The 13582-nt window shown below is 47.4% G+C and overlaps 1 protein-coding gene across 1 annotated transcript in view; it reads left to right on the top strand.

Annotated features, from left to right (window-relative positions):
* Positions 1–11443, top strand: part of PRKCH (protein kinase C eta) — a 112529-nt gene extending 101086 nt beyond the window's left edge. Inside the window, exons 13-14 of the mRNA XM_062494861.1 lie at positions 9800–9943; positions 11297–11443. Coding sequence (XP_062350845.1) covers positions 9800–9943; positions 11297–11443 — 291 coding nt within the window. The remainder of the gene's footprint in view (positions 1–9799; positions 9944–11296) is intronic.
* The last annotated feature ends 2139 nt before the right edge of the window (positions 11444–13582 follow it).

Here is a 13582-nt window from a genome sequence, read left to right as displayed (position 1 = left end):
AGGGAAAGGGCTGTTTCCAAACTGCTGATGAGGCTGTCTGAATTCAGGGGGAGGTGTGGATGATCCCAGCTGCCTACTTGCTGCAGCTGCTTGCCCCAGACAGGTCCCCTGGACTTGGGAGAAGTTCATTCTGTTCATACTCTGCAGTTGTTTGGGGTCGAGCACCTCTGGGTAGGGGGAGGTCAGAAGCAGCTCTCACCAGCTCAGATACCACAGGGGTGTCTGCCTTCTCCCCCAGCACATCACTCACTATAACATCTGTGCTTTCTGCTGCCTTCATCACTCATTACAACATCTGTGCTTTCTGCTGCCTTCATGCCTCACCTTTTCCCTAAGTCCTGGGCAGTCACTTTGGCCCCTGTGTAAACTCAACCAAACCCCAGTGTGTGTGCTTCCCAGCCCTCTCCTGAACACCTCCAAGGAGTGGAAAGAGGCAGCCAGATGCTGATAGTGCCCTTGTGTCACTCTGCACAAGCTGTGTCTCCCCTTTGCATTTGTATCCTGCAGATCTGGGCCAGGTTCTTCCTTTCCAAGTGACAGAAAAAGGCAGATAATCTGTTTTGCATTCAGTGCTGGAACAGACAGAATGAACTTGTTTCTGAATGAACCAGATGTGTTTTTTAGGCAAAGTTCAAAAGGAAAAGGGACAGCATGATGGACTCACTGAAATCAAAGAGGGAGCTGGATGAGCTCATTTCTTTATCCTCAGAGCTGAGGAGCCTGCTAACAGGCAGATAGATATTAAAAGTGCCTTCAAATGCCAATAAATTACTCTCCTTGGCATCTCTTCAGAGTTGGCAGTCTCCATAAATTCTCTTGCACAATTTGATTAAGCTTTGGCTTTCAGCATGAGGCTGATATTTAAATCTCTCTGTGAAGCTCCATGCTGGATCTGTGTATGCATTTTTCCTTTATTTTGTTTTTCAGAAATGCTTTCATCTTGCATTTCCTGGTTGGCTCCACAGCCACTGCTGCAAAAGCAGGGTCCTGGGGCCTGTTGCTTCCCAGCTGGGGAGGAGTTCTACAGTTTTAAATAATCTCTTGCCTAGACCTATATTTCTGCTATAAGCCCACAGTGGTGAGGCGACAGGGTTGTGCCCCACCACAGGTTGCCTTCTTGCCTCTTTTGCCTGAGCTTACACATCCATATCTATAACCTGCTGTCTCTTACTCTTTTCCCTCCTAATTCTCCAACAGCAAACAGCTTTCCTCAGTGATTTTAATCTCTTCTGCTGATTGATCACACCTCTTTCTCAAGTGCTCCTCTTCCCCACAGTGATAGTCCCATGCTTCTGAATAATTCACTCTGAAAGAAAACTACAGATATCTGTATAGAGCTTGCCAAGGCCAAATTCATCTTGAAATACTCATTTTATCTTTTACCATTGCTTTTCCAACAGGCTGAAATTAGCTTCTCGTTTAAGTCTGCAGCGTGCAAGCTCAGATTTACTTCAGACAAAGCTTCTAAACCAGCCTATTGTAATGTCAGGTGTTACTCATCCTCCTTTTCCTGCCAGGGATGGGGGAAAATGAAGGTGTGTTCATAGTGCCAACATTGTCTTCCCTATCATTTCTTCTTCCTTATTCCCTGTGCTCAGGAAGGAGCAATTCTCATGTCTGAGCCTAAGACTTGTGGCCCAGGCTCCTTCCTCAGCTCTGCCATGTCTAAACTGATATTAAAGACCCACAAAAGGGGTTTGGTGAAGTCTATTAAAATCCAGCTTTGGGGCAAATCCTAAGGATTCCCTTGAGAACCTGGGTCCAAGCTGGATTTGGGAATGATTGGTGTATGATGGGGCCAGCTCTGGCTGTGCAGCCCCTGGCAGAAGGGGCCAGTCCAGCTAACTGGGAGGTCTTCACGCTGTGATCGAGGCAACAAAGCTCTGACTGAGCTATCCAGGGATCTAGGTCCTACTCGTCCCTCCAGCTTTGAACTTTATGACATGCCGTGTCTTCTCAGGAACTTTAAAATTAAAAGAATTGAAATATAACCAGCACTACAAAAAAAGCTCCTTTGAAGTATTTTTTTTTTCCTTAGTTGGACTTTACAGGTTTGTTCAGGGCATTTTAGTCCCCTTTGTACTTGACCCTATGTAAATAGACCACCCAGGGTTGTGTAACAGACTCCCAGTTCCCCTTGACAGGACTATCAGAAAAGGATTAATTGTTTTCCCCTGCAACCCAAGGGAGATTTTACTCCTGCTTAAAACTACAGCAGGCTCATGCTCCCAGTCTGTTAATAAGTGGGATGCTCATTCTGCCTTCATGTTTGTGCTGCTCTGATTGATGTATTGATTTAGTAATGGACCTGCATATCCCCATGCTGTACCTGTAGCCTGACTGTGGTAATTGAAAATCAGCAGCAGGATTTTGATATTGTCTGAGCAGCCCCTGCAGCTGGTGACCCCTGTGGGGGTGACTCCTCAGTTCTGAAAGCACAGCTTTCTGGGGTGTCATCCTGACTAAAACCTTTGCTAAATATTCCATACAGCCAATGACTGAAGTTAGTGTCTACTTATTATTGCTTATAACAGAAGTACCAAAAGCAGAAGTGTCAAAAATCACTAGTTATCCTCAGGGGCCAGTACACTTCATACTTGTGACCTTTTTATTCTACGTTAGTGTTGATGAGTTTGTTGTTGATGGGTGGGGAGAGACAAGGAAACAGGTAGATTTTAGCACAGTGAGGAAGTCTGTAGCTATTGAGACAGCATTTCATTGTGGTAGTCAGCAGAGTCTGATCAGTTTGCACCACTGGGAGATCTGGAGCCAGATGAGTCTGTCCCACATGGGAGTTGCTCTGTCCACCTGGGTTTATTTTGCTAGTCATTCCACCTTGGTTTATTTTGCTATTCTCTTGCTCAGCACTGTTTGCAATCCAGTTAATCCTTCTTGTTCCCTCGAGCTCTGTCTGGGCAGCATCGAGCAGCCATTTCTGCACCAGGGGAAAGCAAGATCAAATTTATCTGCTTAATACCCACTGCACTGACATTTTGTCCTTCTTGCCTGGGGCTTGCACATTGGACATGTGACTGCTGTCATGCTTATTGTTACAGTCTTCTGGCTTTTAGGGAGCTGGGCTGAGGACTTATTTTTACCTCCCTTCCCTTTTTTTATCTGGAAAAGGAGATAACAGATATTTCACACTCTGTCTCTTCCTCCCCGCTCTCCTTAAAATGCTTTCAGGGCAGTCTTGTACTTCTGAACCCTGGCGCTTTGCTTGCTGGACCCTCTCTGCACTGAAGGATTTCAGCTGCTCCCAGTTTTGTGTAGCCAGGACTGCAGCATGGGGGTACCCACACCCTGTGGGGACACATCCTGGCTCAGCACCACGATGAATTGCTGGGTGGGAATCAGGGCTCCCAGCAATCGATCCCTCTGTGTGCAGGAGAGGGGCAGGAACAGCACATGGCCTCTGATGTCTGCAGTCAGAGCAAATCCCCAGATGAAACAGAGCTGGCATTCGGGAGAGCCACTGTGACTCCAGGTCTGCTCTCAGCACCACAGTGCTCAGGGAAGGTCTAGAGAGGATTCCAGCTTCCAACTTCCTGGCTCACACCCACAACCAGGCACTGGCTGAGTTGCCCAAAGTACAAGGACTTCCATGGGCCAGTTCTCTGACCACACGTTGTAGTGAAACTGGGCTGTTCTGCCTCCCTCACCTGCTGTAACCCACTCGTGTGTCCAAGCCCTGGACTGCTCTTGCATGGGGAAATGAGGCACATTTGTGAGCATCACCTGGCAGGACTGGGATGGAGGCTGATGGGAGCTTTGCCCAGGAGAGCGAAAGATAATTCTGGCTCAAAATGAGCAGCTTTTTATTAAAAAAAAAAAAAAAAAAAAAAAAAAAAAAAAAAAAAAAAAAAGATTCCTGGCTTCCAAACATTAAAAATAACACAGGCATTAACAGAGCCATAGAACCATCTTTCTTCTTCTTTGTTTGAGGGCTAATGACACCCCAGACTGTGGGTTTGTTTGCCTTACATAATAGGCAGCCAAACTGTTTTCAGCAACTGCAGCATTCAGTCGAGAGATTCATGGAGGGAGGCCTTAATTAGAGTAATTGCTCTATTTATATAATGATCCCCTTTTGTCTCAGATCAAATGGATCTTTGAGAAATCTTATTTCCTTTCCAGTTAATTTCTGCCCTGTTAGTTTAACTCATGAATCTTAATGAAGAAAAGCACCTTGGGTATCTCCTGATCTCCTGCTGTCCCTCGTTACTGAAGGGGAGACTGTGGGGCATTAATCTCCTGTGCTGCTGCTGCTGCTGCTCTTTACTTCAGTACCAAAATGGGAGAAACACCAACAGGCAAATTTTAAAACCATGAACAGGAAAATCTTCCATTCCTTTAACAGTTTGACTTGACTATTACACTGCCACAATTTGAGTAGGGGCCCTGTGAGGCACAGGGTGTGATGCAGAGGAGGTGCCACTGAGGCTCTGCCATCCTCTCTGTGACAGGCTGCCCTTGGGCTCCTGGCAAAATAAAATGATGACTTTTCCTTGGTCTCTCTTCTTTGCCTATATGATTTGGAATATCCTCCCTCTCTGCTGTGTGCTTGTGTTTGAAAGATGAGCTGCTGGGACACGGGCTTTCTCTTACAGGGTAAATACACCAGAGTCCTGGTGGGAACTGGTGTGTCTACAAGGTTCTTTAGTACAAGAAAGAATTATTTCTTTCTTGTCCAGGTGGCTGACAGTGTGAAGGGACTGGCTGAGCAAAAAGTTGTATTTCTCTTCCTCTAGTGCAGCACTCCTGTGACAGGATTGAGCCTTGTTAATGTTTTCCTACAATGTGATGCAATTTCACGTAATCTGTGATACTACTCATGAAATTAATTGTCCTGATGCAAATAACACATACATTGATTGCGTAAAATCAAACAGGGATTCCAGTATTGAGAAAGGAGACTTGTAATTCAAGGAAATTTATGCAAGGAAGTGGCTGGTTTGTGCAAACATCCCTGCAGTGACTCCCAGGCCGTTAGACTGATTTGCAGACTCAGCCTTTTGAGACAGAAGTTGCAATACTGCATGTGAGCAGCACTGGAAGAGTCCACAGCAGCCTTGTCCAGTATCCTAGGAGCCCTGGAGTCCTTTCCAGCATAGTCTGAGCTGTGAGTGAAAGGAAGAACCAGCACAGATCCCCCTCACCTGCTGCAGGCTGAGCTCCCTGGGCTGATTCAGATTTTCCCCAATGGCTGGCACGGCTATGGCAGAATTTTTGCCTTGTAACTTCACGGGCCCTCTGTGGACTAATCCCCAGCTTTTCATTTCTTGTCATGGCTTGCTGCATTTTCTCTCAGTAAAGGTTTTCAAATGATCTCGTGAAGTCATGGTTTTGGCTCATGCCAGCTGCTGGTTTTGGCTGCAGTGCTGCTGGGAGGGTTAGCTGAGGTCAGGGAGAGCCTTGCTCCAGTTTGCTGCTCAGCAGACTGGTGTAGCCCAAAGGATCCCCTCTCAAGGGGCTCCTTACCCTGGGAATGGGATCATTTCCCATGGCTGGATGTGGTCACAGGGCAAGGGCTTGACAGTCTGGTTCAGGTTTGAGCTTGATAGTGTTGCTATTGGTTTTGCTGGGAGGCATCTTGGATTTGGGTTTCTTTTTACTCAGGAGCGTCTCTGGTTTGCCTTGTTGTTGTTACTGTTAATTTTTTTTTTCTTTGCATTTCTTTATTTCTTCATCTGTCTGCCAGAGGCTGAGGTTTGTGATGCATTCATGGTTGTTGTGGAAAAACAGAGATAATTAAGCGTTAGGAGATGACATCTTTCCACAAAAAACTGTCTGCTGAACATCTCTCACCACCTGCATTGGAGGGTTGTCCTTGGAAGGACATTGAGGGCTATCAGACCTGTGAAGCAAATGTTAAACTCTGGCCTTTCCAGAAATGCCAGGAACAGCCAACACTTTGTAAGACACTTTCCAGCTGTTTCTGAGTGCAGCCAAGGGGATCACAGGGAAGAGGAGCTACACTTCTGAAAACCTTTCCCCTGTGTGTGCAGAGGGCAGTGCCTGTGCAGCCTCAGCACTTCAGCCCTCCTGCTGCACAAGAGCCTCTCACACGGTCAGGACAGGGGCATGGGCTGCAGGTACTCGGTTCAGAGATGGAGGCTGAGCTTGTAGTTCAGTTTTTCTGAAATCCTGAGCTCTTTGCTTTGCTGGAAGAGCCATCAGACAGCAGAGGCAGCATGAGTTGGTCTGCCAGATGCTGCCCTGGTGCAGCAAAGAAATGTCAGTGCTGCCTCAGGCAGGGAGGAAGCAGGATTTATGGGTTTTGGAGCCTTTGAGAAGTCATTGGAATCTTATGGGTTTTTCTGCCTTCTGGGCAACACAAACTGAAAATTCATCCATTTCTGTGTCAGTGCAGTAATTCCTGGTGAATTCAAATAGTGTTTAGGAGGCTTTGTTATTCATTTTAGTGGAAGCAGGCTTCAAAAATTTCATTCTGTCATTTTATATACCTCTTACAGCAAAGCAGGCAGCTGTTTCAGTACAGAACATCAGTGCTGTCTCTGTTGGAGTCATCATTTGCACTCCTGCTTTTCAGCCCAAATAAGGACTGGAGCCTCTCCCCAGAGAAACACACCCCCTTCACCAGACTGTGATGGATCTGCCACCTCCAAAATTCACCAGGAGATTTTATGTAAGGGAGGAGCAGCCATGGCCAGCCTGCGGTTTTCCATCACAACCCCTGGGTGCAGAGGTGTGTGTGCATCCACAGGCTGGGTAACCTGGCATGGTGCTGCACTGCCCAGAGTACAGGGCTGTGTTTCATGTTCCACATTGCTCAGAGCCCCATCCAGCCTGATCTTGAGTTCTTCCAGGGATGAGGCATTCTCTGGGCAACCTGGGCCACATTTCTGCTGAAGCAGACCAGTGTGAGCTTGTCTGCCGTGAACAAGGGGAGCCTTCTCATGTTGTGTTCGTGCTCTTGGTAGAGTGCATGGCCTAAAACTCATTTTCAAGGTCGTGCTAGCCTGCATTGGGTGCTTCCAGTACCTGGGCAACAAGAGTCCTCTCCAGAGTGGTTTGTGATGCTGTGGGGTCACTGCAGCCTGTTGTGCTACACAACCCTGTTTTTACAGAGCCAAAGGGGCAGCAGCAGTGATCATAGGTCAGCTCATTCCTGTTGGAGGCAGTAATTCTGAGGGGTTCTGTGGGAGCCAGCCAGGGGAATGTGCTCCAGCAGTGGATCAATTTGAATCCATCACTCATCTCCTGTCTCCTTTTGGCACCCACTGTGGGGTGGATGGTGCCTGGAGTTCCCCACCTGGGATTTCCCAATCTCTGGGTCCAATGGACAAACTAGAGCTGACCACTTGAGTTTGAAGAGTTTTGGTTTGAATGTTGTTTTACCTCCTCAGACCTCAAACCAGCCCAGTTTAAGGGATGGCCTTTGCCTGATCCTCTTTGTCCTAACAAAATGGGTGTTTTTAAGCGTCCAGGAATGAATTTATGTTGGCTCTTCACTTGTTGCATTGGATGCCTTTGCTTGGTGCAGTTTTGGCATCACATGGAATACATCAAGCAAATAGGAATGTAAACACACTTTTATATCCCAGGGCTCCGAACTGGTCTGGAAATGGGCAGTTGGGTTCAGGTTTTGGTCTTATATGGTTGGGCATGAATGGGAACCCAAGCAAAGTGTGTTGCCAGTCCTTTTCAGAGTTTATTTACTTTCATGATTATTTTTTCCCATTCCACATTTAACAGAAGGTTCCTGGTGTAATGGAGGTGGCGGTAGGGCAGGAGCTAGGAGACATGTCATGTATTCCCAGATCTTTTCTCCATTTTTTTTGGAGAATGTCTTATCTTTTTTGGAATGTTTTGGTCTATACCACTCCCAGCACCAGCAAGCTCTGGTCTTGTTTGAGCTTTCTAGGTCTTCCAGCAATGCAAATAAGAGCTAGTGAGGTGCAGATAGCCACCTGTGGGGACAAAGAATGAATTTCTAGAGAAAGACAGTGCTGCCAGGAGGTTTCTGGTTTGTTTTGCAAAACAAAGAAGCCTAGTTCAAGACTTAAAAAGATTTGTCTGAACCAGGTCTCTCAGAGATTTTGGCCTGACCCATTTCTTGTTTGGAAACCAAGGTGTTTCTGGGGATATCACTGTCCCACTGAAGTGCTGGGGCAGAAAGAAATTGCATTGAAGTTCTGCTGGTAGACAGGGAGGAGAGTAGGCTGGAAGGGTTGTGGAGACACAGAAGTTCTGCTTGTCCTTGGGCCTGACCCTGGAAGTGCTGCATCACCAGGGGCTGAAGAGTCCAGAGGAGCATGGGAAGAGCCCAGCTGCAGCAGTCACCTCAGCTCTGTTCCTGTCCTGGTGACTCCTCGTACCAATCTGACACCTGGCATCTCTTCCTACTGATGTTTTGGGTATGAATGCTGGAAAATAGTTCTGCTGTGGGGAATCCTGTGGCAGCTCATGACCTCAAAAGGCTCACGGGGTCAGGGTGGAGGTGGGGAGTTTGTCTGGGGTCCTGCAAGGTGTCAGCTAAAGATGCCCTATCTGCTTTGTCCCTGTAGCCACCTCAGAATGGGGTGCTGGGGAGAATTCTAGAAACAGGGAAGTCGTCTTTCTCCTCCCCACCTTCTCTCTAGATGGGGAATGACTAGACCTTTTATTCACTTGTCCTAGGAGAGTTTGTACCTTGTGAAAGGCTCCTGCAGTCAGAATGAAGTTGCTCTCATTTCCCCATTGCTGAGATGCAGCAGACTTGGCCATTCCCGAAACAGTGACCGATTGTCTGGTTTGGCTGGTTCAGCTGTTTGCTAAACATAATGCTCTTTCATCTTCCAGGAAATCGTCTGGACACCTCCACTGGAGTGCAGCTTGCTTTATGTTGCTGTTTCAATAGGCAAATAAAAGCAGCTATTTTCTCAGTTTAAACATAACCTGATTTCTCCAGTGAATTGGAAATACTCGAGGGGAGGGGAAGGATTGTTTATTACTGAATTTTCAATAACTGTAACCCTAAATTAACAAGCCAAGCATTTTTTTTTCCTTCCTGGGGAAAGGATTCTCCTCCTCCCCTTTAAGAATACCCACAGCACTCAACACTTCATCGTTTTCATCAGGACTTAAAGGGCACCCATCAGGGCCCTCTCACACCATCTGTGTGATGTATGGCTCTCATTGCTCCCTGGCAATTCAGGGCACTTTGGCTGAGATTTGAGATTTCTTTTTGCTGGCAGCAGAATAAAACTGTTACAAAATGAAATCCTTTATTGGTGTTTCAGCAGTGAGAGAGGAGATGGTCACCTGTCTGCTCTCAGCTCAGGGTCAGAGGGCTCTAAAAGCCAGAGCCTTGCTTGTTTCGTGAGATGACAGGAAGGAAAGCGTAGGCATCTGGCAGTGCTTCAGCAGGGAGAGGTTTAGGAAAAAGGCACAGCTCAGGACTGACTCCTGGCCAAAGCCTGGCTGGCTGCTGGGCAGCATTTGAGAACAAGCGTGTACTCCTGAGAAGTTAATACAGAAGCAAATAATGACCAAACACAGTGGGCAATATATGTAATATTGCAAATGATGCAATTCAACTTTCTTTTCTTACTGTGGTAATCAAGGATTTCATCAAAAGCAAAAGAAAATAAGAGAGAAGTACACCCCAACCTCTTCCGCTGGGGAGCGAGTTAAGTTCCTTGCGTGCGGTTCCATTACAAGGAACTCGAGAAGTCTGGCCAACAACTGGGTTCAACAGGAAAGCCGAGGACAAGCTTTTGTGTGACTGCTAATGGGCACCCCTCCCGTGGCCGTGCCGGATGGGAGGGAACAAACAGCCCTTTCTGTCTTGCAGTTCATGACCAAGAACCCCACGATGCGGCTGGGCAGCCCCGGGCTGGGCGGCGAGAGCGCGATCCTGCGGCACCCCTACTTCAAGGAGCTGGACTGGGACCTGCTGAACCAGCGGCAGATGGAGCCCCCCTTCAGGCCCCGCATTGTACGTGGGGAGGGGAGCTGGGGGAAAGGGATCCCTCGGGGGTTTTCCCTCTTCTTGGCTCTATAAGCAGGTTTATTCCCGTGAGACAGGAAAGAGGTGAAGGAACAGTAGTGAGGAAGCCACTGGCCTTGGTTTAGCTGCTGGTTGGCCACCTGGTTAGCCTCCTCTTTTCCCCTCCATGCTGGATTTTTAAAGGCAGCTCAGTGAAAAGATGCAGATTTGTAAAAGCAGCTGCAGCAGGTTAGGCACTCAAGTACCCTTTGGCTTGCCCCAAAGATAAAACAGGGTAAGTAATCCTCACCCTGCTCACCCCACCTACCCCTCCACAGCAGGGCTGTCTCTCTGTGTCTGTTCAGCACCCAGCACGGTGCTGCCTGCTCAGGCCACTGTCAGGGAGTGCTTCAAATGGCAGAGAGGCTGCACAGTCCACAGTGCTGCCCCTGTCCCCAGTGGTGTCACACAGCCCTAAGGATGCTCTGTGAGAGAAGAGCACTGCTTTTCACAGACAGCCTTTCCAGGGTTGTTGCTGTGGCTTCCTTGTCTCTCAAATTATTGCCTGGGGTGGCTTGTCTCATGCTGTGGTCACTCTGCAAGCTCTCAGTGGCAATAGTCCACCCAGTTCCACTCCCTGAACACTGTGCAGGATCAGGTACATGGGGAGGTGTGACAGCTCAAAAGCAGAATCTGGAGTTGCCCCTTAGCCTGAATCAAAGGCTAAGGGAGCCTGCTCAGTCTGCCACAAGCTGGGCAGGATCTGGGAATGCTAGACTTCAATGTCAATAAATTTTATTGACCTCAATGTCAATAAAATATCATGCTCTGGGTGTAGGAAAAACACACGCCTCATGAAAATGTGCCACAAACCCAGTTTGTGTGTGTGCATTCTAAACAGCCTCACTCTGTGGCACATAGCAAGGAATCCAGCACCTGGAGGCCAGCCATTTGTCCTCCCACGGCCCAGTAATTCTGTATTGTGCAAGTTTAATGGCTGGCACTAAGAGAAGTGTCCTCCACCCCCTCCCCAAAACCCAGCTGAAGCACTCTGCAGATAAGGAGGGACTGTGTGGAGTCAGTTGGGAACACAGCTGACAACTGCATGGGGTGTGTGCTGCCACTCAAGGGGAGGGACTGATTTGTGTGATGTGCCCTGTCAGAAACCTTCAGAGGCTGGACAAGGCTTTGCTCTGTGAGAGGGTCCGTGGGGGCAGCTGCTCCCAGTCCAAGCCCAGAAAAAGCTCTGAGCCCAGCCTGGGTTATGGAACTGATGGTTCAGTGCACTCAGATGCAGAGCAAAGATCAAGCAGATGATACATACTTTTGATGTGTCTTTTCCTTTTGTTTTCCATTTGACAGAAATCCAAAGATGACGTGAGCAACTTTGATCCAGATTTTATAAAAGAGGAGCCCATCCTGACCCCCATTGAAGAAGGGATCCTTCCAATGATAAACCAAGATGAATTTAGAAACTTTTCCTTCACCAGCCCAGAACTGCAGCAGTAGCTGTGGTTCTGGATAAAGGTTGCTTAGAGAACTGGGAGGAAATTAAATGAAAACCAAGTTTACCAGTAATTTCATTCTCAAGGAGTAGCAGTGCACTGACTTGAACGATATAGCAGCACCACTGTCAGTGTTACCTTAATGTGAAATTGAAACCTTCCTGTGTTTTGTAGGACTTCTGCAGCTCTTGGATTAAATATTGACAGGGGTGGAACAAACATGATATTGTAAATAGCTGATGCAGACAGAGCATTGGATGCTGAGCTGGTTGGCTCAGCCTGAATGTCACCACTTGCAGTGGATTCGAGGAGTCGGCATGAGCATGAAACAAGTGTCTTGCAGCCCTGAGCCAAACAGATTTGTTGCAATGCTGATTGTTTGCAAGACTCTTCTGAGGAGTCCCAGCACTGTCCAGCGTTTTGGAGACGTGATATAACATCCCATGGCCTGACTGAACCAGATTTCCCTACTGACTTTACCTGTTTCCTGCAGTATTTATTTCTTTCCGAAGCACAAACGGCTCTTTTTGACACTGTTTGGGTTCCTATGTGAAATATTTCGTTATGCTGACTAGCAGAAGGAAAAAAGAAAACAAATGCCCTGTGCCCCACACAGATTCTTCCAAATCAAAGGAAAGTCATGTGCTTTTAGTGTTTTACTCTTTGTGCGTGTTGAAAAGTTTTAGTGTTTGCATTCTGTGAAATGCCTTTTTACATCATGCATCTTCAATGCTCCTTTCTTTGCCTCCCAGCTGTTTTCAACTATAATGTACCTTGTTGTACTGTTTATTTAGGCCCCTTCTATTTAATTATGTTACACAGAGCCCCTTTTGTGGGTTTGTGCCTCATTAAAATTTTGATCCAAAGTGGTAGCACTTAAATTATTTGTAGCACTATTGCGATGGGAGCCACAGAGCTGGCAGGCTGGTTGAAAGCAAAGTTGTCAACCAACAGGTAACACAAAAGGACAGCTTTTCTCCCGTGACAGTGATAAACCTTATCTAAGGATAGAGTGACTTGGTTTGGTTTGGATTTAAGAGCTCATTACTTACAGGGTACTTCTCATCAGTTGCATCCTCAAGCTTCTGCTGCAGGCAGACTGAGATGATTTTTCATTGCAGATTTTAGCTCAGATGCTCTGGGAGATGGTTCTGTGCTTTTCCTGTGCTCCTGGAAGCTGGATGATTTTTCTGTAGCTCCTTGGCACACCTTTGCACTCCTTGCTGGGCTTGAAGCTGTATGACAGGTTTTATAGCCTCTTCCTTGGGCAGATATGAGTTCCTGGAGAAGGATTTCTAACCTCTTGCAAAACTGATGATGTTTGTATAGGGCTCCTCACATACGTCAGCTTGAGAGAAGAGTGAGGTGAAGCTGAGAGGGACAGTTCTGCACAGACCATGCCCCACTGCAGCTGTGGAGGTTGTGTAGAGGAGCAGAAGCCTTGGGCATGGAAATTACAGAGGTACAACCCCCATTACAGCACAGACCCCCTGGTCTGTATGTGCTCACCTGCTGTGAGAACAAGATAGAAGAAATCAAAGCTGAGATGAACGTGCAGGAATTATTCCTTCCCCCTCCAGTCCCCTCTACTCAACTGAGTCACTTTTACCTCTAAAGCATCTCTGAACTCTGACGGGTGGAGCAGAGACTCAGTTACCCTTGGACTCTTATGGTCTTTCTGCTTGTGTGTTCCACCAGTTCTCCCCCTTTCTTTCCCATGTATCCTCTTCTGGTAAGCACAGCTTCACCCTCTGATTTCCCTTCCCTTCCATGGGCATAATCTGGCCACATTGCTGGTGTGTAGATACCCAGCTCTTCCAAAGTGGGGCAAGAGAGGAAGGACAGGTTGTGTTGTGTAAGCCGGAGAAAAGAGCAGATTTCCAGCAAAATGATCCAAGAACTGGCTCTGCAGGCTGGCTTGAGTTGTTTTCCCATATAGGAAGAAGCTGTACAGGGATGGATGCATTTGCATGAGGGGGCTGCTGTGGCACCTTGTTCAGGTGTGAATGGCACATGGTGTTCACTCTTCTGGTGCAGACGTGACCCAAGGCAATTCCTCACTCCAGTTCCTACTCAGTTTCCTGGGATTATGACTGCTGCAGTGCTCACTTGGCAAGGTGTAAGTGCAGCTAAGTTGGCCACC

The sequence above is a fragment of the Cinclus cinclus genome, chromosome 6 (assembly GCF_963662255.1).
Source record: "Cinclus cinclus chromosome 6, bCinCin1.1, whole genome shotgun sequence".
Taxonomy (NCBI): Eukaryota; Metazoa; Chordata; class Aves; order Passeriformes; family Cinclidae; genus Cinclus; species Cinclus cinclus.
Note: the sequence above shows the minus strand (reverse complement) of the source record. Positions and strands in the feature narration are given on the sequence as shown.